Source organism: Vulpes lagopus, chromosome 1 (assembly GCF_018345385.1).
Source record: "Vulpes lagopus strain Blue_001 chromosome 1, ASM1834538v1, whole genome shotgun sequence".
In the NCBI taxonomy this organism is placed as follows: domain Eukaryota; kingdom Metazoa; phylum Chordata; class Mammalia; order Carnivora; family Canidae; genus Vulpes; species Vulpes lagopus.
This window is the reverse complement of record NC_054824.1, coordinates 128693077-128720038: the sequence shown is the minus strand read 5'-3', so window position 1 is coordinate 128720038 and position 26962 is coordinate 128693077. Positions and strand designations below refer to the sequence as shown.

The following is a 26962-nucleotide window of genomic DNA, read 5'->3' as shown; positions in this document are numbered from 1 at the left end:
TCATCAAAACCATTCTAACCCAAGAAACTATAGGCTTGGTTGTTTTAAACATTTTCAGTTTTCCTTCTTTTGTATTCAGTGTAACTCCTCTTTAAGTTTCTATTGGTAACATCAGACTCAATTTCCAGGAAATAGAGTCCTTACTTTTAGTAAAATCTGCTGCCTGCAAAATGCCCTGGCAAGAACTTCCTCCATGCAGCTGAGGAGAAAGGTCAGGGGCTACTCTCTTCATCCATCTTTCCCAGTTATTGAGGAGGGACGGCCAGCCAGTTCTTAGTTTTCACCTGTATCTGGCACCTGCGAGTGCCAACAACATACATCAATCACTTGGAATAGATCTAACATTCACAAAGGCTTTTTATTTTAGCTTTTCTGTTCTGCACAAAAGACAAGTCACATATTAAAACCTGCATATTAATACCTTAAAATAATGTTGAGCAGGGGGATCCCTGAGTGGCTGAGTGGTTTAACGCCTGCCTTCGGCCCAGGGTGTGATCCTGGAGTCCCGGGATTGAGTCCCACATCGAGTTCCCTGCATGGAGCCTGCTTCTCCCTCTGCCTGTGTCTCTGCCTCTTTCTCTGTGTCTCTCATGAATAGATAAAATCTTAAAAAATAATAATGTTGAGCAAAAACAGCCAGATAGAATTTTTATTGTGTGCTTCCTTTTCTATCAGGTATAAAAGTAGGCAAAACTACCTGTGGTATTAAAAATTAGTGGTGGTGACGAGTTTGCCTGCAAGCCAAAATAAGGGTATTTATGGGATTCTAGTAATGTTTTGTCTTGATCTAAGGGCTATCATTCACTTTGTGCACACGATCATGCATTATTTTGCCACGTTGACAAGTATGAAATTTCTTCATTCACATTTCATGTGTTCCTTCTCTCTCTATATATAGAATGGCTGTAATTCAGATGACTAGGTCTCCTCCACATTCAGTTTCGTGCCCTGCTCATTTTGAATTCTGTAACGGTAAATCCTTCACCATTACACTCTCAAGAACTTCTATTAAATACAGTAAACTAAAAATAAATAAATAAATAAATAAATAAATAAACACAATAAACTGTGGTCTAGTTTAATGCAAGTTTGTCAGTTAAGTACGTAATGGAATACACACATTATCTTTCTTATTTTGGGGTGTGTGTATGTGTGTGTGGTGACTGTCACCTCAATCCCAGATTTGGACAATTGCTGTCATATTTGGGGGGGATGTAAGTGGTAATACTCATTTTCTTGAGGCTCCTATATTCTTTTAATTTCTTAATGTAACTCCTTTCTATTCCACAATTTTTTTCAAAATTGTATTGCATAATCAGAAAATTATATTGACACTAAGTCGAATCATGGAATGATTACTTTATTCATATTTCTATCATGAATTTTATTCTACATGTATTTACATGTTTTCTGGGTCACAAAGGCTAAAATGTCATCACCTCCTCAAAAGGTTTATTCTTTTGAGTAGCAGCCTTAATGGATTTCTATAAAAGTCAGGATTCAATGAAGGTCATAATTAGTACTTATTAAGCAGCCCAAAAGGTATATGACATTGTATTTAGCAATATGTTCTTACAACTCTGATATCTTACTTAAGGGTAACTTCACCATATAAAAGTGTTTATTAACCACTTAACTACTTTTCTGCCTCGTTGCTAATAGGACTTGAAAATCTTGTTGCATAAACACTTGACAAAATAGCCTTATGAGTTAACACTTGAAATAAAGATAAAATAGGTTTATAAAGTTAAATCCAACATATAGCATCGGCATGTGGTAGCTTTCCCCTATCTACTTTTTGAAGTGCAAAATAACGGGTTATCTCCTACATGTCTTCCAGGGTGAGTTATGAGAATTAAATGTTATCATGTTTGCCTCTAGACAAAATTTTAATTAGACACACAAGTAGGAGAAAACCACTTTTAATTGAAAAATAAAGCAATACATCTCAAATAAGACTCTGTTTAACAACATAAACTGTAATTTGCTGAGGGAAATAGCTTTCCTATAAGTGGTATTGTGAAATTTAGGTTATCAGAAATCAATAGTTTCCCTCCTTTATTCTGACTCAGCTATAAGCATATTAAAAATAAGAATAAATTCACTTTTCATGAATTTAAACTGTAAATCTGTAAAGCCTGTCCCTATTCCTAATCCACTGACAAAAGGTGAGATTTTAAACAAACATTTCCATACTGAGGAATTCCCAGATAATAGCAAATAGTCAATATTTTCCTTATGAAAACGTTTATAGGAAAGACACACAAGACTATTATTGATATTTAACTAATCCACAAACTTCAAAACACAATTTCATCAAGATGATCTCTACTACAATTTTGCTTTAAAGAAACTCTCAAATCTCAGAATGGTTCTTGATATACTCGAAGTATTCACTTTGAAAGAAAGTAGTAAAGTTATTGCTTTAAACTGGAAAAACCTATGGTCAAAAATCTTTTAAAAAAGAGTTCATTAAACAGCTATTCTTACAATTACACTCATGTAACTGCAGAGAAAATGTTCAAGCACATAGTAAACATCACTCTTTCGAATGACAGAACAAAGGCATATGTTCATCAAGATGTATGGCTTTTTTGGTGATTGTTATTTCTACCCATAGTTATTACTGTTTGACTGAAAAACATTTTTACAAAACTCCACTTCCAAAATTAACATTTTTATTAAATCAAGTTAAAAAAAATGTTCACTGTAGAAAAGTCAACAAGGGTTTTAACAAAACCAAAATATACCCTTTTGTACAATATATGTATATATTAGCAGCAAACTACTTTTGAGATTTTCTTTTATGTTCTTTTTAGTTATTTTAAAGAAAGCGTAAACAATGAATATTAGTATGGAATGTCAGCTAATATACTCTTCCTCTTTTATTCTGTGATTTAAGCCTTCTAGTACAAGTTATTTTGTGATTTTCATTAATAAATACTAAGAACAAACCCAGTTTTGACTAAGGAGTAGTGAAAAAGAGTGGCTGATAGCACCCATTCTCATTACTTCATAGTCATGCATTACCTTTGAGAGTAACAAATGAGCACCATATAAACAAGGTAATTATGTGTGTGTGTAAATTCAACTTTTAAGGTGTAATAGTAGCCAACTAGACCACTTAGCATTTTATTATTACTTTCTAAAAATTTGGTGATATATAAAATTTTAATCAAATCAGATAAATACTTCAATTCCATATTGCTTGTCCATTTTTAAAATTTTAATAAAAATTCTGTATATAACCTGACAAATTGCATGCATACGTGTGTGTGTATAGACACATACAAAAGTGTATGCATATATACATATACATTTTTAGCTTTGGATGAATTTCTAAACTGAGATGAAGCCAAACCTCTCATTTAAATATACATGTAGACTATGATATCACCAACTGAAAGTTTCTAATAAAAGTTTCATCTTAGCTAAAGAGAAATACTGGCTATTGAAAATTCTGAGGCCAAAGAGCTATAATTCAGCTTAATATACTTTAGGCTTACAAATTAGCCAAACAGGATTTGAAATTACCAACCGCCCACTTAAGAAATAAATTTTTTCTTAGTATTTCCTTCTAAAGCAAAAAGGGAGTATCTTTACAATGAACTTTCATTTTTTAAAGTTATAATTATTAAAGAAATCTCACTAGTCTTCAAAAATACTAAACATTATATAAATACAATTTTCTTATAGTTGAATTCTTCAGCTAGAATCTGTATTAAAAAATTTCCTTTGGATTGTTTCATTTAGCACTTCAAGTCTCCATTCTGCAACTCTGATAACTGGCTCAGATTTGGTAGGTTTATATCAATCACATCTACTGTGTGTTACCTGTGTACAAGAACATCAATGGGAAGAACTGCACCAAATTTCAAAAGCAACATAAGGAAAAATTCAAGAATGTGTAATATAAAAAAGCTAAGTACAACAGGGAATCCCTTTTTTTCATTACATTAATGAAATATAATCCTTTCAGTATTTTTAAAGATATGTCCTAACTTTCAATTTTTAACTTATCAATAAGATTAAGCTTTTAGACAGCCCATCTTTATTTTTTAATTAAAAACCTAAATCAATAGACTGAATTACTTTTATTAATATACACATCAAGTTACTGAAACGGTGACTTCATGTAGTTTTCCCCTTAAAGATGGCACTTGCAGGTACAAAGATGCAGAGATGTCTATAGCCTTCAGATGTTTACTTGAAAAGATTCTTCAACAGCAGTTTGATACTGGGTTTCCTCATCTAGCTGAAGATTCTAAAAACAACGTTAACATGTCAATATGAAAAAAACATACTCAACTACTCAATACTTTGCCCAATACATTACACACACTTGAAATGGTTTACATTTACGTTACAATATATACACTATCCTTTAAAATATGACTTAAATACTTGAACTTTAGTAATTAAGTTCAGTTGTAATTAATTAAGAATAATTTTTATCAATTATTCTCAAATGGGATCAGCAGAGAATGAAATTTGAGAGTTACAGTGCCTTATGATGAGGTTATTAATTAAAAGTATAGGTAAAGGTAATCCACAATTATAAATGATAATAAATTCTGTCATCGCTAGAAAAGAGTGCCAAGTGTCTAAAAACAAATTCATTTTATTTTTTTTTTAAGATTTTATTTATTTATTCATGAGAGACACAGAGAGAGAGAGAGACAGAGAGACAGAGAGAGAGAGAGGCAGAGACACAGGGAGAAGCTTCCCTCTGGAGAAGCAGGCTCCACGCAGGGAGCCGTGATGATGCAGGACTCGATTCTGGGTCTCCAGGATCATGCCCTGGGCTGAAGGCGGCGCTAAGCTGCTGGGCCACCCAGGAATCCCAACAAATTCATTTTAAAGAAAATAAGCATTTACTGAATGAAGAGAACTGAATAGGAGCTTATTCATAACATGAAGCTAAAAACTACAGCTCATCAATCTTAGTTACACTCCCATTCTTCACTTAATTCTACTTGCTATCAGTTATGTCCTATGGGTTTGCTTTAAAATAGGCTTCCACTTGAGATTATTTAATCTTAAATAATTAAAATTACATACTCTTTTGTGGCATAATAGAACTGGACAATTAAGTCAAAAGTGGTTCATAAAATATATTTTTGTTTTTCCAAATCATAGTTCTCCACAGTAAACTTTCTTAAAGTGAGAATTTAAGAATCTACAAGTATTTCATAAAAATGCTAAAATTATAAAAGTATACTTGAATTTTACGTTTGAGTTGTTATTTTAAAACAGTATGACTAATAAACATGTAAATTCCACAAAATAGAAAAGCATTTATCAAGCCTGATATAATTTTAACAATGGAGAAAATTAGAAAAGAGAAAAATGTAAATTCTGTGCATGCCACTGTCAGAACTGCACATTGCCTGTGCTTACCTAAACTGGAAAACAAGTGTCAGCCATTCTTTGTCAGGATTAATACTGAATTGGTATGGTTTTAATTCATTCAAGTTGAATAAAATGTAATTTCAAAAAAAAAAAGTCATCTAATTTTTTTTAAAAAATCATGACACATTTGGGAGGTATAAAGTAACCCCATGTTTTGATTTAGGGATCTGTTTTTATATTATATAACTTCCCTCATGCCCTGTTAAAGCCATCATCTAAGACCAGACTCTACTCAACTTGGCTTTATTTAATAATTAAGTTTCCTCATTTTTAAAAAGAATGTGTCTCACATGTAGATATGAGAACTCTGTTATAATAAGCAACTTATACTACATGAGAAATACATTCTCCTTCATCTGTTGTACCAATTTTACTTCTATAAGCACTTGGTACAACTATCCCTTAAATCTAGACAGTTTTCATATAAATCATCATTTTGTCAATCTAGGGGTTTGCTCTTCTTATGTTAATTATCCCTCTAGTATAGGAGGTGAACAGTAAATTCAATTTTCACCACTTCTCACAAGCCAAATTATTATTATAAAAACACCTATATTATTGTAGAAACAACAGAACTTGCTCTATAACCATCCAGTATGATACAGCAACTTGTCTCAAAACTCAAGTCTAGATCGAAAAAGTTAATTTAACTTGAATATTTATAGGGTACTTTCTTAAGCTTAAAGAATTTCACTTACCACAAATTCTCCATAATCAAACTGATGTCTTTGATTTAGATGACTAACGAAATTTCTAGTAATCTGGCTAGGATCTCCCCAAGGAAGAGACACACAAATAGGACATGTCTATGAGAAACAGAATGTTTAAGTAAAAAATAATGAAAAATAATCAAACATACTAATTATTGAAAGTATTAAAACAACACAGGCTTATGTTACTGAAAATATTTACATGAAAACCATTTCTAAGATCCAAATTTCAGGATAAAATCATTTCCTAATCAAATTACCTCAGATAAATTATATTAACACAACACAATAAAAACACAGATCTTATATATTGTTACTTAAATTGCCAACTACACAACTGTTTGAACAGAAACATCACACCCAAGCTTAATAATACCAATCATAGCTGCTATCATTAACCAGTATGTAATCTCATTTGAGCCACAAAACTATAATTATTAGCTTAATTTTATTTATAAATAAAATGAAAGTGAAGTAAACTTTAAATTATATCCTTAAGGTTTCAAACGAAGGACATACTAAAAAGTGAATGGATGGTACATTCAAATGAAATTAGAAGAAAATTTTGGGAACTTTTACAACTTTCTAGCCAAAGTTCATGCTGTGCTGAAAATAATGCAGAAACAAAAATTTGCCAATGTAATATAAAAGAAATGAAATATCTTAAACGTAAGATTTGTTTCCTGGAGACATCTTTGGCAATTGTATTTGTTTACTGAACAGTAACTGACCCTCCCCTAATGAGCAAAGTAGGTGGTGTGTTTCCCTTAGTGCTATGTAAGAGTTTAAGGCAGCCTCAATAGATACTGAAGCATATTCTTTCACAACTTTTTCTAGTATAAACAAATAAAACCACTTAGAAATACCTATAATCCTTTTTATTTATAAAATTTTCCTACTACTCATGTCTGAAGAAAATACTTATATATCAAAATGTACAGCTGAAAAAGAAATCTCTCTTCCAGCTCAGTTTCTCCTGTTCCATTCACAGTTGATATCACTTACCTGTGTGACTCATGTTCCAAAAGAGGACTTGTAGGACCATTAACACAATGCTGGAATCCTGCATTCCACTCTGTCTCCCTCATTCATCAAAAAGATCTCACCCCTTTCTTACACAGCCTCAAAATGGCATCAAAAAGATATGTATGCATCAAAAAGTATGTTTCTTTTCCTTCCATGCTTTATGCATTCATATACTAGATTCTGCAAGGATACAATTAAAAATACCTGCTGACTTTATTCTTATTTGTAAGTGTATTTACCTGCAGCAGAGCCATCAGACCAGATCCAGTTGCCTGCATCCTATAGACTAAGAAATCAAGAAGCTCCAACAGAGTCTGGTTCTGCCACTCCTCAAATGAAAATCCCCAGTTCACCTTTCACGATTTTACTTTCCTCCAGGCTGTTCTCCTATATTACCCTTACAGTAAGCATCTCCCTTTTTATAAGTGAGTTACTGGAATTTTAAATATCTCATTCTGCTTCACAGGCATTAATGTTTCTGTTGACAAAAAACTATCTTTTTGTTGACAAAAATGATAATGCCCCATTGAAATTTAAATCAACTACTTTCCAAAAAAAAAAAAAAAAAAAAACAAAAAACTACTTTCCCTTGTACACATGAAGTGAAATAAATGCAACGACATATTTAAGCAGAAGACTGTCTTAAATATGGGTACTTACCACAGGAACTATTTGAAATAGGTGATTACTGTTACAGTGATCCAGTAAACGTTGTCTGGTAAAATTTGATTCTTGACACAAGGGACACTTAAAGGTAGGATGCCCAGAACTATAAAATAAATTTAAATGAAATGTACTTACTTTGAAATCAAAACATAAAAATGATGCTTTCCCATTCTTTGGACAATTATTGTCTTTTTTTTAAGTTATACTTATTAGATTATTCAAAGATTCCCTCATTTTGAAAAAACTATTTTCAGTAAATGATCTACAACAGATGTTTCCAAACAATCTCAATTTACAGTACCCTTAAAATATCTCAGTACATTTTTTTTATGGTGCCTTTGGCCTAAACAAAAACAAACCTAGCTGTTACATCCTAAAAAGTTAAGTTTAGTCATTCAGATAAGGCCAACAGATGTCACTGTAACTCCCTTGAAAGTTGTAAATATCCTGTGGTGTCACAGTTTAGAAAACCCATATCTAAGAACTCAAAACTTTTAAAAAGACTCCCATCAAAGTCAGATCTTTAGTCTATCTCAGTGTCTAGGAATCTAACGTACAAAATTCATAGGAAAAGTGAAAAACAAAAGCATCAATCATCAGAATGATCAACATTTCAAAACATTTTGAGGATCATGCATCACTGAAGTTTAATACCTCAGAATTTCAGCAAAGGACAACTCTACCTAAATTATTCATGGAAGAAACCGGACCACAGTGAAAAAGGAGAGCTAGACTATTCTAATTTAACGTGATCTGTAAAAGCATCTGTGGCATTTATTTCTAAACTGCTAATCTAGCATTATGTCTGATGATTTCATTGAATAAAAAAATTTTATTTAAAAAAATCTATTATAAAGTGACAGATATTTACTAAAGTAGCAGAATTTTCAAAAGCTTACCTTGTATTCTCTTGATAAGTTTCTGTGTTATCAGATGTAGATGTTTCACTCCTATTACTAAGAAGCATAGAAGGGGAAAAGTTAATACCTCAAGTAATAAAGTACATTACAGACTCATTAAGTTGAATCACTAATGAAAATTACTAGTCTGAATTTGTTTTAAAAGCCTGAACTTCAGGATGCCTGGGTGGCTCAGTCAGTTAAGGGTCCAACTCTTGATTTTGGCTCAGGTCATCATCTCAGGTTTGTGAGATACGGACCCATGTAGGCTCCATGCTGGGTGTGGACCCTGCTTGAGGTACTCTCTCCCTCTCCCTCCGCTCCTCCCCTGCACATACATGCCCTCTCTCTAAAAAAAAGAAAAAGGCAACTTCAAATAGTTCTAAACTATGAAATAATTGTGGCCTTAATTAGTTTTTAAATAAATTCTGGTTAGAAAATTGCTTATTAAATCCTTATTCACATCCTTTAAAATTAATTGATGTAGTTACAAATAGGTAGAGAATATAGAATTTTGCAGAATTATCTTAAATCCCTAGCATGGTATTTCCCCAGGTTCTTCAGACTTTCAAAGAGACTCTTCTACCTAGCTTACTAGGTTTTTGAAGGGTGGGATAGAAGCAAGAATTTGTGAACTTTTTGACTTGTCACAGAATATGGTTTAAAGCTGCGGCCTCCAAAGTAGAGTAGGTCTAAGAAAACATTTAAATGTTCATTATGTTCATATTTCTCAAAAAGGAAATAGGCTTTCCAACATTTAATATACAGAACAATATTACATCCTCAATGGGACCCTATGCCAGAGCCATATGTTATATGCAGTCTCAGAGAAATTCAGAGGGAAGGGTGCATATATCCCAGATGGAGACTGTCACTTATGCCTTACAGAATTTCATCAAAGTGGTCAATTGTATAGAAATAAGATCTTTCAACAGCAGACACATTAACAGAAATTAGACAGGCAGTAGGCAAAAAACTATCATATAGGTATCTCAATGGCAGAGTTAAAAGAGTTTTTAAACCAAGAAAACTTATTTTTTCTTTTATGAAAAAAACAAGCAGTACTATATCAGCTGCCTAATATATCCTTTTCTTTTTGAACTTTCTTTTTTTGATTTTTCATAGTAAAACTACATGCAACAAGGCTTTATTTGATGTAGGCACTCTCCCAATGACAGTCCCTTCTATGAAGATAACCATGTTATCTCCCCACATGCATCTATCCTACGCTGAGCCAGCAAGCAAGCCTCCTAGTTTTCGCTTCCAAAGAGGAGACTAGTAAACCACTATTTTCTGTATCTTTCCAGCAGATACTAATCTGCCTCTTCAGGTAAAGGTGGCATTTTAACAATGTGAAGAATAAACACCTTTTTAAAATAAACTCAAACTATGGAGACCTTTCTCTCTCCCTCTAGCTCCCCAACTCATACACCTGTGCAAGCACTCTCTAAAATAAGTAAATCTTAAAAAAAAAAAAAAACTAGAAAGTATAGTCAACAATACTGGTTTTAGTAAAAGTATTTCTGCAACTTTAACAAAAATTTCTTATAACATTAGGTAAAGTAAAATTTTTAAAGTAATAATTTCATCTTTATCTCACTTAAATTTTACATGTATAATGTAGGTAAAGTACCAGTACTGTAAAACACATGAACAGTTTTTAATATTTCATTTTTTTAAGATTTATTTATTTTAGAGAAAGAGAGGGAGCAGAGGGAGAGACAGAAGGAGAGAAGCAGACTCCGTGCTGAGTGCAGAACCTGACGCAGGGCTCAATCTCACAACGCTGAGACCATGACCTAAGCCAAAACCAAGAGTCAGACGCTTAACCAACTGAGACACCTTGGTGCCCTACATACAGTTTTTAAATAAACATATGCATACTTGATTTTTTTTCACTGATGGGGTATACAATCACAAAAGTGATTTAAAACATTTTAAGGGCAGGCCAGGTAGCCCAGTGGTTTAGTGCCACCTTCAGCCCAGGGCCTGATCCTGGAGATCTGGGATCGAGTCCCACGTCAGGCTCCCTGCATGGAGCCTGCTTCTCCCTCTGCCTGTGTTTCTGCCTCTCTCTCTCTCTCTCTCTCATGAATAAATAAAATTTAAAAAAATAAAAACATTTTCATATCAAATTTAATGCCCTTTTCAAATGCTTTCTCCCTTCCCTCTCTCATTACAAGTCCTCTATTTTCCAATAGAACTAATGATAATTCAATAGAACTGATGATAATTCATCATTCCGGCCCATTCTAATCATCCTATACCACATCTGGGCTACTGGTAGCCTACTCATTTATTCCAAAAAAGCATGAATGAGTTCAACAACTGACACTCTATTATCAATTAAAATTTTAAAAAGATAATTTCATTTGATGCAGAAAAAGCATTCAATAAAATTCAACCTCCGTAATGGAAACAAAATCAAAAGCCCTGATCACAATGCTTTTAAAAATACAAATGCCTAGACTCTATCAGAATACGTGGGAATGGTGCCTAATATACATAATTTTTTAATTTCATAAAATATTCTGATTGGAACAGACTCATTTAATGGGGAAATCTTAAATTCAGAGTGATAACATCATTACAAAGATAAAGAATGCCTATGTTAGAAAATTACAGTAAATATAATACTTAATAGTAAAATTTTAGATGCATTCTCACTTAAAATTAAAAACAAGAAAAAGGTGCTTGCTATATAATATTGAATAGAGATCCTAGTTAGGCAATAAATTGACATGAAGCACTAAGAGATAAAATTATATTAAAAAAAAACAAAATAATTTTCCATATAATAAATCTAAAAGAATCTACAGGTAAATTATTTGGTGCTATCAGAACTAGTAAGTCAACAGTTGCTAAATACAACCTTAATGTAAAAATCTGTACTATTCCTACTCACTAGTAATAACCACTTAGATTATGAAGCAGGAAAAAAGATCTATTTGTATAGCAACAAAAACTATAAAGTTTTACTAGGAAAAGATATAACAAAACATACATGCTCTAAATGGAATTCTTTTAGTACATTTTTAAAAAATGCTCTTTTAAAAAAGAGATGGGGCACCTTGGTGGCTCAGTCAGTTAAGTCTCTGCCTTTGGCTCAGGTCATGATCCCAGGGTCCTGAAATGGAGCCCCATGGTGGGCTCTCCCCGCTCCCTCTGCCCCTCCCTACTTGTGCTCTCTCTCTCAAATGAATAAATGAAGTCTTTAGGGAAAAAAGGTAGAGACAGGCTGTATTTCTAGGAGGGAATAATCAGTATCACAGGATGTCAATTCCCTCCAAATACATGATTTCAATATTCAGCCTCTATAATGCTTCTGATCAAAATCTCTTCAGAGATTTTCAGGAGACTCAAAAGTCTGATCCTAAAATTCATATGAAATTATCAAAGGGCCAAGAACAGCAGAGACAAGTTTATAAGTAAACCAAGAAAGGAAACTTTTCTTACCCGACATTAAGACTTATTGTTAAAGCCATGGTAATTAAGATAGCCTGATATCAGAGAAATAAACAAGTGAACCAACAGAACAGAATAAAGAGATGTATAGGACTGAAATGGCATTGTAAATCCGTGAGAAAAAACTAACCCAACAAATAGTACTGGGACAAATGACTAATGACATGGGTGAAATTTTTCCTACCACACATTACACATCCAAAATAAATGTGAAAAGCAAAGATTTAAAACGTTAAAAAAGAAAAGATCTTATAACCTTGATATAGGAAAAAATTTCTCAAGCATGACACAAAAAGCAAAAATCATAAATAATTATACACACACACACACACACACACACACACACACACACACACACACACTTTTGTACATCAAAAGACACCACAACAAAACTAGCCAAAAACTGAGCAAAGACATTTGTCATCAGGAAACAAAAGCCAGAATAGACAAGTAGGACTACCTTAATTAAAAAGCTTCTGCATAGCTAAGGAAACAATCAATAGAGTGAAAAGATGACCTATGGAATGGAAGAAAATATTTGTAAACTATGTCTCCGATAAAGGGTTAATCTCCAAAATATCTAAGGAACTCCTACAACTTAACAGCAAAGAAACTACCAACCCAATTATAAAATAGGCTAAAAGCCTGAATAAATAATTCTCAGATGATATACAAATGGCCAACAGATATATGGAAAGATGCTCAAGGTCATTAAACAATTGAGAAATGCAAATCAAAACCACGAGTTATATTCACCTCATACCTGTTATGATAGCTACTATCAAAAGAACATAAAACAAGTGTGAGTGAGGGTATGGAGAAATTAAAACCTTTGTACACTGTGGTGGAAATGCAAAAATGGTGCAGCCAACTGTGGAAAACAGTAGGGAGGGTCCCCCTACCCCCCCAAAAAACCAAAACTATCATATGATCCAGCAATATTACCTGTGGGTATTTATCCAAAACAACTGAAATCAGGATTGTGAAGAAATATTAGCATTCCCATGTTCACTGTGGTGCTATTCATAAAAGCCAAGAGGCAGAAACAATCTTGTGAATGCATAAATATACTAAGATATGAATGGATAAAGAAAATGTGGTATATATTTACCATTCAGCCTTAAAAGGAAATCTTACAAATGAATGAATCCTGCAAATGACAACATGAATGAACCTTGAGAATGTTCTAAGTTAAATAAGCCAGTCACAGCACAAATATTGCATGATTTCACTTATATGAAGTATGCAAAATAGTCAAACTCAGAGAGAAGCAAAGAATAGAATGGTAGCTGCCAGAGCCTAGGAGAGGGTGAAATGGGGAGTTACTAATCAACATGTATAAAATATCACTTATGCAAGGTAGGTTCTAGAGATTTGCTGTACAACACTGTGCCTATACTATAAGTAAGAATACTATATGACACACTTAAAAATCTATTAAATAAGTTAGCTAGCCAGCTCATGTTAAGTACCCTTCCCAAAATTAAAAAAAAAAAAAAAGAAAGAAAGAAAAGAGGCCTTTGGCTGGCTCAGTTCGAAGAGTACAATTCTTGATCTCTGGGTTGTGAGTTTCAGCCCCAGGTTGTGCGTAAAGATTACTTAAATAAATAAAACTTAAAAAAAAAAAAAAAAGGAAGAGGGGGGCCTGGGTGGCTCAGTAGTTAAGCATCTATCTGTCTTTGGCTTAGGTTGTGATCCTGGGGTCCTGGGATCAAGTCCCACATCAGGCTCCTTGCAGGGGAGCCTGCTTCTCACTCTATGTTTCTGCCTCTCTCTGTCTCTTATGAATAAATAAAATCTTTAAAAAAAGAAAGAAAAAAGAATTAAAATTATGTAGGACTATGCCAAATAAACACTATAAATTGCAATAGTTCTTAAAGCAAAGCTTTCAAACTACTAAAGTATTTCTGGTTTTTTAAAAATATGTAAAAATATGAAGAAAAATCTCAGTCTGTTTTTTTTTCAAAGTCTATGTTTATGTGTTTTACAAAATGGCCAAAAACATACATTTAATTCTGAATTTTATATATATATATATATATATATATATACACAGACACAAGCACACCACACACACACACACACACACACAAATACATGGAATAAAGGATTAGCATCCACAATATATAATGAATGCTTATAAATAAGAAAAATTTTATCTAATACTTGTACCAGATTCCTTAACAGTTATTTAGCAGGGCATCTAGGTGGCTCAACTGGTTAAGCATCTGACTCTTGATTTCAGCTCAGGTCATGATCTCAGGGTCATGAGATCAAGCCCCACATGGGCTCCTCACTGGATGTGGATATGGAGCCTGCTTAAGATTCTCTCTCTCCCTCTCTCACTCTGTACCCCCCACGCCCATGCCCTGTACCTGCGTGCTCTCTCTTGCACTTGATCAAAAAAAAAAAAAAGGTTTTTTAGCCACTTAAAATGTTCAACATCTTGGAGAGAAATTTGTTAGGAACAACATAAGACTGCTTGCAACTTTCATTCTCTTAGTCTTTGTGAAGAGCTGTATTTGGACTAAACTATGTAAACCTACTGATACCTACTTATTAATGTTTACAAAGAGTCAAAATTAGTAGGAAAAGCCTACAAACAGACCAATTTCCAAGGAAGATAAATATAATATATCTGGTATCTTAATGATTATATGCATCTTCCCTCCCTCTCCTCCTCCTCCTCACTTCTATAGAGGCTAAAGAAAACAGAAAGCATAGTCTTATAGATTAAAACCAGAATTTTATTGTTATGAACTAGAAATGGCCTTAAACAACTAGCCCTGCTATATAATTATGACAAACTACCCCTTACTAATGCAATAATTTTGTTAAATATCCTCTAACATTTATTACTTTATAGTAAACAGTTCTACCTTGAATGATTTGACTGAAACTAGTGAGCTAGTTTATCCTGGACTGCTCAACTGGTAGTTAAACTGTTTATATATACAGAAAAGGGGACTGCATCTGTTTTACTCATCCCTGTATATTCTAGAACATGTAGAGTGTGCCCAGTATTTAAAAGTACGATAAATCTACGTTGAATTAATCAAATGATCTAATGGATTTATTTTGAAATATTTTTTACTGCTGAGATAGGTACATGCAAATACCACTTTAAGAATTTCTACAAAAAAAAAAAAAAAAAAAGAATTTCTACAGCCATGGAGTTCAGAGTTTAAATCATCCATTTGTACATATGAGGGAATACTATAAACTATATTCTGAGAAAACACATGCTCTACTCTTAGGTAGTCTTTTGACTTTGCCACAGAGAGGTCTTTATTAAAGCAATGAATATTCATAAAATGCCACTAAATCCTGCTCAGCTATTAATTATATGGCCCTGTTCTTAATCAGCAATATAAAATGTATCTGTTCTCTAGTTACTTGACAAAGATTAAGACCTTAAATTTTCCAAACTGAGCTGTTTATCAAAAGCTTAGCTTCTGGCAATAATCTTCAAGGAAAACTACATGAATATACAGATTCTCTCCATCCTACCACCACACCTAGATTAAGCCAGAAATATCAGAGAAAAGTCTCTAGAAGAAAAGTTTTTATCATATGCTACAGTGAAGGAGGCCTTTAAATTACAGCCCTATGTACCTCATTTTTGTATTTACCACAGGAAAGATGACGTTTAACTGCATGGTTTCTCCTTTTCAGGATTCTATGGGCAAAATCATTTCAGTATCATTTCTTTTAGTATCAGGAATACCTATGTTTCTCATTAGAAACTATTTTGTTTACAATATCACAGACTGTTAATAACTTAATGGATGTTTTATTCTTTGTACTAGCTACTTGGAAGCTGTGAAACATAGTTTATAAGATATTACAATATATTTGGCTACTAACTGAAATCCTTATATATTTGGTATCTTTTGCCTCCCCCGATCTTCTCTCCTCCATTTTTCACCATGCTTTGTGTACTGACAGACTAACCTGCATCAACAGGCTCCCCTGTCTGCTTCCCAGTTGGGTTCAGCCCAGCTGGCAATTGGAAGGGTAAAACAAGAGGAGAGTTAGGATATTTATTTCCCAGACTCCTTCCCAGCAAAAGTGCCTTAGCTGGCTGCATACCTCCCAACTGTTCTCTTTATACAGCTTACTTTCTTCCAAGAAAGTATCTACTTCTTCCCCTCCCCAGCTTTCAGCAGACCTAGTACATCACTCACTACTTGTGATTTCTAGCTGCTCACATAGTATATCCAACACTCTACTCTTTGAAAATAGTCCCTTTAAAGGCTAAATTCTCCTCAAACTACTTAATTTGAGCATACTATCTCTTTCCTCCCAAGACCTTTACTATATATTCTGGCTTCACGCCTTCTATTTCCTACCATTAAAAAAACAAAAACAAAAGCAAAAACAGACAAACAAAAAAACCCCTTATTTTCCTTCCTTCACCAATTTCCTTACTAATTATTCATAAATAAACCCAATTTTTCCATTACAATTAGAATTTTGTATAGGATTTAAAATTAAGACCAAGAAGCCCTTTCTAGATTTCTAGATTTTAAAAAGACAGACAGTAAACAAATAAATATAATAAAGTGATAGAGGGTCTAGTTGGAGAATAAAGAACAGTTCTACCAAAAGGAAGAAATTCTAGAGGTCAGGAAAGATTTTACTGAGTAATACTTGGTCTAAATCTTCAAGAGAAGGAAAAGTCCACCAACTGGCTAAGTATGGGTTGGGTGGTGGGAAAAGGTACTACTACCGGTAAAAGTATGGAGGTGAGGGAATGATGAAGGTGATAATTAAAAACTAACATTTCCAAGCAAGGGACTCTTCAATATGCTTTATCTTTATTAACCTATTTATTGTCTCCCAACCCAATGAGGTACTAATAGTATCACTACTATCCTCCTTTTTAATTTCTTTTTTTTTATTATTATTTTTATTTATGATAGTCACAGAGAGAGAGAGAGAGGCAGAGACACAGGCAGAGGGAGAAGCAGGCTCCATGCACCGGGAGCCCGATGTGGGATTCGATCCTGGGTCTCCAGGATCGCATCCTGGGCCAAAGGCAGGTGCCAAACCGCTGCGCCACCCAGGGATCCCCCATCCTCCTTTTTAAAACAGATTTAAAAAAAAAAACCGAGGTGCTGTTTCTTGTCAAAATCATACAATTAGTAAGTGACAGAGCCTGGGACCCAGGCAGTCTGACTCCAAGAGTTCATTTTTTAAAAATCACTAACTTATACTGCTTCTCAAGGAAATAGTACAAATAATTCAATATGGTTTAGGCATATGATGCAATCAATGATGGTTAGCCAAGAAAAAGAAAGACTAAAAAAGGCATGGGAAAGTGCCAGATCAGAAAGCACCTTAGAATAGAGAATTTTGTTGGATAAAACAGTTGCTGGATTTTAGATCATGGAATCTCTTAAGAATCTCAGCATTCTTTCCCCAGAAAAATTTGGCAGTTCAGGTAGTTCACAGAGTCTTTACTGGCCCATGGAGTCCAGGATAAGAAACACTGGTATGGGGCCATGTTAATTCACTGACAAAGTACAAGGAGAAAGGAATAAGGACAGGATGAAAGAGATCAGAATAGCACTTGTGAAATATCACTTTGGCAACAGTGAACAGGACGGGTTAGAGGAGGACCACCAACAAAAAGACTATTGTAATAGTTCGAGTGAGAGATGATGAAGGCTAGAACTAGAGAAGTGACAACAGTATTAGAAGAAAAGCATAGATGAGGAATACTGCTATCAGAAATCAAACTGGATCTGAGAAGTAAGAGAGAAGGCAGCAAGACTCCTGAGAAGAAACTCCAGTCCTTTAACAAGCAGTGATTGCACAAATCATACATACACCAGGAACTTTGCTAAGAACCAGAGGTACAATGTTAAACAAGACAAACACCACCTAACACTTAAGAATAATCTACGAGGCCAATAACAAATTGCTGAGTAATTTCAGTACAGTAGAAGCATAATAATAAAGCACAGGGATAAAGAAATCTGAGGAGATTTTTTTTTTAAATTACAAAATAGGAGTGACCCATTTCATCCAATGACACTAAGTCAAGTAAAATGAGAATCTAAAAGAATTTTGCAGACTAGGCAATCAGAAAATTACTCAAGACTAGAACAGTTTCAAATGAGGAATAGAGTATGAACCTACAGTATGAGTGCCTAAAAGTGGCTCATTACTGAAAATTAGCAGCACATGAAATGCCACTGAAACAAAATCTTAAAAGACTCTGCTTAACACACTCTCTCCTGAAAGCCTTTCTATAATACTGCCAATACTGCCTTTCCTTACACAAATATGTGTGTGCTTGCTATTGTTTAAAATCTAAGCACTTTATCATCTAGGATACATGCATAGGTGGTAATATTACAAAGAAAAGCAAGGGAATGGATAACCTAAAAGAGAAGAGTGGTTACCTCTGGGAGTATGTGGTTCAAAAGGACATGGGCTCACAAGGAGATTCTAATACACTGAAGAATGTCCTATTTCTCAATCTGGTTTATAGTGGGTAACTGGATATTCGTTTTATCACTACTTAAAAAAATCATACATGTGTATTTTGGTCATTACTCTGTGTAAAGTATACATTCCATAAAAATGTTTAATATACAAACATCAGAGACAATAAAATATATCAAACCAAAATCTAGCTTAAAAAAAGGGGAACTAAAATAGAACTAAGAATTTAATATACTAAGTCTCATTTTTATATGACATTTTATTATGAGAATTAAAATTTCAAACAACTCTTTCTCAGATAGCAAATAAAGATTTTAGTTGAAAGGGATTTTCTTTAGTTTTCAAGTTAATTTCAGTTGCAAAAGAAAACAGCCTTCAACTCTCACGTTTTTTTTTTTTTTATTCAAAATGTAGATTTTTTTTTTAGAATTATTTTCAAATAACATAAGCTTAAGTATATCATGAAGATACTCTCCCAGATGCAACCTTACAGGAGTTAAACAAACTTGAAGACAAATCTTACAGATCTGTTACTTGGCAATTTACTTTAAACACACATAGATACTCAAAATAAAAAACACCTTATTATATAATTCCCCAAACAATTCCATTTCAACTATAAAAATTCTCTTTTTAAGAATAAATATTGCTTACCTGTTCCCTACTGAATCTTGAGAGATCTGAAAGTTTGGAATGATAGAGGAAACACCATATTCATCTTGATACTTCTTACAAGATTTGTAATGATGTCTCATGCGATAGAATTTAATCTGTAAATTATTGATCAAAATATAATGTGATTTTTAATTTCAAATAGAATTCATAAGATTTGAGATATTGCCAACAGGAGAAAAACAAGATAAACGTAACTAAATATTCCATTTAAACAAGAGTTTTTTCATGTAAATGATTTAATTCTTAAGTGGAAGTTGAAAATAAGTATTAAGTATTTGTCCTTTAGATACAGATATAAACTCACTGCAAAAAATATTAACAAATAAATTTACATTTGAAACTACACTACTGATAATAGACTTAAAATAAGCCGTAATAGATTGCCTTATGTTATTGGGCATTTCTTTATTCTTTATTGCGTCCAGGTAGAGTTAGAAAGTGCTTTAAAAAAAATTAGGTTCCCAGGTTAACATCTGGAACATTTTTCAGTTTCTCACTGAGGAGCAGGGCCTGAATCTCTCAAGTGTATTTTCCAGTTTCACTTCATTGCCCTCTCAGTTAACACTTCCCACTTCCTTCAAAGAGATGGAAAAGCAGATCTGACTTGTGTGAATGCATGAAATAGCAACTGGTTTTGCTCACTGACTTTATTAGCTGTTTGAAAAAGTGGCTGCAATAAATCCATAAACATATGGATATGCTCAAAGCCTAATCACCCCTCACTATTTCACTCCCTCTTAAACTGATAGAATAAAATCCAGACTGGAGAGTTAATGCCAGTTATTTGCAAACACCTGTTTTTTTTTTTTTTTTTAACACCTGGTTTTCTTACCCGTTCCTTAAAAATTAGCCTTCTGCAAAATATTTTGTGATTTCTTAAACACATGAATACAAGGTAAAGCAGGCAGCTAAAGAGTTCTTTGACTACATAAATCCATTTGGCCCATTTCTATATACAAAATTACAATAATGATGCTGCTACCATCACAATTTGTACCAGAATAAGGTTTAAATGAGTTAAATGCCAGTTTGCTCAATTAATAGGTAATCTGTGAACAATTACTTTGAGAAAAATGCCCTGTTAAAAATTATGACAAATTCACAGGTTGTATCTTTCAGTCTCTGTTCTCAACAAGTTTATAATCTATTAAGATCTACCATCAGTTTGTTTGGCCTTTCTACCCAATTTAAGTTAATTTCTTTCTCTTCAAACCAGCACCTACCAAGAAAATTCCAACAGGAATTTGACTTTCAAAGCAGAACAGAACCTTCATTTTCAAAAAAGAGCTATGTCAAATTTACTCTACCTGTTTTGCACAGCATCTGCAGCTACCAGAAAACTTCCTCATGATATTTTCAAGGTCTAAGGCCCGTTCAGGACATGCTCTCTCTCTTCTAGTCACATTTCCACGACAGAGAGGACAATGTATTCCGCTTTCTCTCATTGCAGTCAGGAAACATTTTCTACAGAAACTAAACCAAACATTGTGACATGTCAACTACAAAAAAAAAAAAAAGACTCTTTTCATTTCTATGATTAAACACAATCATGTGGTTATGGATATGTATTCATATTAAATGAGTTAGGCTATTCAAATGTACTCACAGAATTTTAAAAATTGTACACATATTTCTCAGAGTCTAAGGCTAATAATTAAACTAAATGGGAATATAAAAGATATTGCACTCAATTATGCTTTAAACTTTTTAACATAATATATGAAAAATAAGTATTAACACTATATAACATTATCAGAGGAAGGATAGTACAAAGCAATGACTGATTGGCTTCTCCTGTATCATTTAGTAACTGTTACCTTATGCAACACATTCAGTGATACTAGATCTCCATTTCCTCCCCTTATAAAATGAAAGAATAGACCACATCAGCTTTTGTCTCAACCTGATATACTTCAAGATATTCCACAAGATATTAATAGGTCTACCACCAAATAGTGCATAAATTGATTTGGGAAATTCTAGGATAACATTCAAGTTTCTCTGCTAGGAAAAATGTTAAGTATTACTCAAACTTATATTGCCAGGAAATATGAAAATTTCCCACAACAATGTGCAATGGAACACAATTTGAGAAATATTTAAAGACCCTTCCAGCTCTAAACATCTCTAAACGTTCTAATTAGAACCAAACTCACTAAAAATCTTTATTTCTTCTCTCCTAACACAAATAACAAACTTGATCATTTAGCTTTAAAAAAAAAAAATACATAGGGGATCCCTGGGTGGCTCAGCGGTTTGGTGCCTGCCTTTGGCCCAGGGCGCGATCCTGGAGTCCCGGGGTTGATTCCCACATCGGGCTCCCTGCATAGGGCCTGCTTCTCCCTCTGCCTGTGTCTCTGCCTCTCTCTCTCTCTCTCTCTCTCTCTCTCTCTGTGATTATCATAAATAAATAAAAATTTTAAAAAAAAAAGATTTTAAAAAAAATAATAACCAGTGTTAGAAGAGACATAAAAGAAAGGAGTAATCTATATTTCTGGGTAACAATTTGTCAGTACTTATCAAAGTCTTTAAAGAGGGCATCCTAAAAGTCTTAGTGCCATTCTGAGCTTTAATAATTTCGGAAAATATGAAAACTAGAAAGCTACAAAATCACCATTTGTAAGTTCAACTGTTAAAAGCTGAAATTGAATTGTCTATATATTTTGTAGATTTTGAATAATAAATTTTTAACTTAAATTCTTTGTTTCAGTCACTGTTTGCATTCTGTAATCAAAGGGACTGTCAAAGAGGGGGAAAAAAAGAAGGGAGGATGAGTCAGAAAAAAAAGGAAGACTAACCGGAGCAATGGTCTAGACCATGGAAAGGTCTACATTAAGTCAGGGGTAGGAGGAACAGAGGATCTCTATTTCAGAGATTTTTTTTTTTTCAAAAAAATCAGAGTTCTCAGTTTCTGATTGTGTATATAGGGAGCTTCCTATGTTAAATAAAATCAACAGAATTGTTTGACAATTACTTGTGGGAGGATGAGAAAGATAAGCATTTCTAACCTAGAAGAGTAAGTAAAAGGCAATTGTATTAACCAAATTAAGAAATATTGGAAGAGCTGGTTTGACAGAGGAAAGATAGATGCAAGTTCAAAGTACCTACAAAAACCTCAATGCATGATATTCAGTTAACAACTAGAAATATGGATCTGGGAGTTACGGAGAAAAATATGGAGGGCTGATAAAGTGCAAAGAGCACTAAAGAATCTAGAGAAATATAAACATTTATAGGAGAGTTCAGAGAGAAGAGTCAGAGAAAAAGAAGATAAGTAATATTAGAGAAGCCAAGTTTAATAAGCTATCAAAGAGAAATAATAAAAAGATGAAAGTAAAACTGTCACCAGATAATTAAGTTAAACTTTCCTCTTTAAATAAGGAATTGAAAACTATCCACAAAGTTCATACCAGCGAAATTCATTACAAAGAGATAATCATGCATAAAAATGATGATGCTTGAGTGAAAGAAATGAAGTAGAACAGTAACTATTAGAAGGTAAATTAGTCAATATGCTGGCTAATTTAACAATTACTTATAAATAAAACATAAACATAGACTATTCAAAGATCTTGAAAAACCAAGATAAACAAACACTGTAGTTAAAGGAAGCGGCTAAAATAAAGCAAAATTTCAAAACTCACTCACTGATTAAATAACTAAAATAGTAAAAATGTGGTAACACCACATACCAACCAGAATGACTAAAATGAAAAAGGTAGAAAATACAAAGTGTTGAGGGGGATGTGAGCCAACTTAAACTCCCATTTGATCTAGGAGAATGCAAACGAATACAATCATTTGGAAAATTAATACAATCATTTAGAAAACTGACAGTATCCACTATAACCCAGTAATTCCATCCCAAAGTTTATACCCAACAGAACAGTATATACAATTAGAAGAAATTTCTAGAAAGTTCACAGCCACACTACCAGTAATAGCCAACTGAAAATTATATAAATGTTCATTATAGAAAAATGAATAAATTGTAGCATATTCATAAAATGAAAACTATAAGATATTGTAATGAGAATATGGATATTATGTTGAGCTGAAGAAAGCCAGATGTAAAAGAGTACAACTATATGATTCTTTTATAAAGTACAAAACATGCTTAAATGTTGAATTTTTACTAAAAAAGTAAAATAAATACATTAATTTCTATTTACCACTAGCAAAAATATTGGCAATGGTTGTGAAGACAAGATTTAAAGGCATAAGATACAGAAAAGCAAGAAATAAAAATCACTTTAGAAGACAAAACTGTTTTTGTTAGAAAATCTTCAATTAACCCCCAATATTACAATACATAGCAACTGTACAATACAAACTCTCCAATAGTAATTGCATTATTAAAGATCATTAACAGAATCAAAAACAATGAAAAATATTCACATAAAAAAACTAAAAAAAAAGGTAATCAGGTTTAAGATTAACTTAGGATTTTATTCAAAATGTAGACATAAATGAAGAAACAAAGATTTCTAATGGAAATACACATAATAAAGTAATAAATACAAAACAGGGCTTTATTAATAGATATTGAAACATCTTAAAGAATGGCAAGAATATATCTTAAAAAGCAAAAATGATAGGGGGGCCTGCTGGATCAGTCAGTAGAGCATGTGACTTTAGATCTCAGGTTGTGAGTTCAAATCCTATGTGTGGCAAAGAATTTACTTAAATTTTTAAATTATTTTAAAGGCAAAAATGACTAACAAAGATGCAAAAAGTGATTTAATGGAGGAGAGTTAGACTTCAATAAATGATGCTAGAGCAGTTAGATGTCCATAGGCACAAAAATGTACCTCAATCTAAGTCTACCACCTTTACAAAAATTAACTTGAAACAGGTCACAGAGTGTAGTAAACTGGGAAATTGCCATACAAAGATATATTCACTTTCTAATGCCCAGAACAAGTGAATATTACCTTATATTGCAATAGCCTACACTAAAGCTAAGGATTTGGGGGTGGAGAAACTAGCTAGGATTATCTAGAAGTGCCATCACAAGTGTCTTTGTAAGACAGGCAAAAGGAGATATGACACAGACACACAGGAGAAAGTCATGTTCAGATGAAGGCAGAGATTGGGAATGGTGTGCCCCCAGGACTTCAGGCCTCTGCCAACACCTTGATTTGGGCCCAAGGAAATTAGTTTCAGATTTCTACCCTCCAGAACTATGAGAAAATAAATTTGTTATTATAACCCATCAAGATTGTGATAATTTGTTACAATAGCCCTCAGAACCAATACAGAGTTAAATGTAAAACATTAAACTACAAAACTTTTAGGGGGAAAAAAGAAAATATTCACAATACAGAGCTACACAGTTAGATTTAGTGTTAAAAGCACATTCTAAATAGAAAAAATTAAAATACATCTGCTATTAAAAAAAGATAAAAAGACAAACTACAGACTGGAAGGAAACATTTGTAAATCACATATCTAACAAAGGTCCAGTATCCAGAATACATAAAGAAGTCTTGGGGATCCCTGGGTGGCTCAGCGGTTTAGCGCCTGCCTTCAGCCCAGGGTGTGATCCTGGGGATCCAAAATCGAGTCCCACGTCAGGCTCCCTGCATGGAGCCTGCTTCTCCCTCTGCCTGTGTCTCTGCCTCTCTCTCTCTCTCTCTCTCTCTCTCTCATTAATAAATAAAATCTAGTTTAAAAAACTAGGATATCTACACCAATGGAGTAACGTTAGAGAATATTTCCATCACCACAAAGATCCTTCATAAAGCCCTTTTATAGCCATGCCCGCTTTTCTCTCCATCCGCCCCTCTTTAACCTTTGGAAAGCACTAACATTCTTGCGTTCTCTATTTCTATAATTTTGTCACTTCAAGATTCTTATATATTGAACTCTGTAAATAGAGTAAAAACAATTTAATTGTACACTTCAAATGGGTGAAGTATATGGTATGTGAATTATATCTCAATAGAGTCATCATCAAAAAAAGAATGTTAGGTGCTGTACAATGCTATGTAAGTAGAATCAAACACTATGTAACCTTTGGGGATTTCTCTTTCCACTCAGCATAATTCTCTGGAGATTCAGGTTGTTATATGTATCAGTTGTTCCTTTATTGCTGAGTACAATCCATGCATGGTAGGATGTACCACCTTCTGATTAACCATTTACTCACCAAAGGACATCTAGAATAGCCAGTATCTCTCCCATGCAGAGAGCCCAACGTGGGACTCGATCCCAGGTCTCCAGGATCAGGCCCTGGGCTGAAGGCAGCCCTAGACCGCTAAGCCACTGGGGCTGCCCAGATATCCTAGTTTTATTTAGAAGATGTTACCATTGGGAGAAACTGGGTCACAGTACATAGGATTTCTGTAATATTTCTTACAACTAAATGTGAATCTACAATGATCTCCTTGTGTGACAGAGCTGACAAATTCCCTAGTATTCACCCTTTGACCCAGCACTTTCACTTGAGAATTTACCTTACAGGAAAAAGTCTGACACGTGAAATGGCATTCATAAAAGTTTAATCATTGCAGCATTACTTGTAACAGCAAAAGACTAGACGTAACCTAATGTTCATCAATATGAAACTGTATAAATAAATCATCAAACAATGGATGATGATTTGTTTGATGATGATCTGTTTGATGATACATCAAACAATGGAATATTAGAACACTAAATATATTCCATGAAGTCAGGGATTTTTATCTGGTTTGTTGAATATTCTAGCCCTCGTATCTACAATACTACTAGCACATAATGGCTACTCAGTGTTGGTTGAATAAATGGAGAAAACTACAACCAAAACATGTATATATGTACTGATACAGAATGATCTCCAAAATAACATGAAAATAGCATGGTACAAAATAATGTATATAGAACGCTGTTCCTTCTGTGAAAAACAAAAAAAATAATATTTATAACCTTTTTTATATACACATCTCTGGAAAGATATGTAAGGTTAACAGTGATCATGGGAAACAGACATATTACCTTTTGTAACTTTAAAATTGTAAATTACAATATTCTCCACTCACAACAATTCCTTTGGTATTAAATATCTGGACCAAAAAACTTGAAATAGATTCCTTTCCATTTTGATAATAATCTAGCTTTTTGTGTTAGATGCTACAGTTATCAAACTAACAATAATTTAATACTTGTATAGCTTTTGAAAACTGTGAAACAAATAATATTATTATTATTCACAAACATTACTTAATTTGGTCCTTACAACCACCCTGTGAAGAATGTTGTTTCTACCCATTTTATAGACAAGAAACAGGGTGAAAAGAAGTTAAATGACTTGAGAAAGATATATACCCAATAAGCTATGGCCTCCAACACAAACCCATTCAGTCCTTTATTCAATACTGAATGTGTATAGTAGACTCCAGTAGGTAAAAGGAGACTTAGGTTGCTGCCTTTATAGAGCTTATAGTGAGAAGGATTATTAGTCAAATCATCTGATTCCAAAAACATTAAGATTATAAACTGTGAAAAGTGCAAAGAAAATTATTAAGGTCTTTTATCTCCAATTCTACTGTTCCTTCCTCTATACCACCAAACACCAAGTTTCCTCAGATATAAAACTGGCTTATTCCTCATCTCCCTTTGGCTGAACTATTTGAATTTGCTAAATAGAACCTATTTCAAAACAAAGTAGGG

At 33.4% G+C, this 26962-nt stretch overlaps 1 protein-coding gene across 2 annotated transcripts in view; it reads right to left on the bottom strand.

Moving 5' to 3' along the window:
- Positions 1–1064: 1064 nt before the first annotated feature.
- The window catches only part of RNF138 (ring finger protein 138), a 32660-nt gene continuing 6762 nt past the window's right edge, over positions 1065–26962 (bottom strand). Inside the window, exons 3-8 of one of the 2 annotated variants that reach the window (XM_041774044.1) lie at positions 20617–20782; positions 19289–19404; positions 8714–8770; positions 7809–7917; positions 6111–6218; positions 1065–4264 (exon numbers count right to left, since the gene is read on the bottom strand). In XM_041774044.1, coding sequence (XP_041629978.1) covers positions 4196–4264; positions 6111–6218; positions 7809–7917; positions 8714–8770; positions 19289–19404; positions 20617–20782 — 625 coding nt within the window. In that variant the 3' untranslated portion in view covers positions 1065–4195. The remainder of the gene's footprint in view (positions 4265–6110; positions 6219–7808; positions 7918–8713; positions 8771–19288; positions 19405–20616; positions 20783–26962) is intronic. The other variant, XM_041774049.1, reaches the window with a different exon arrangement.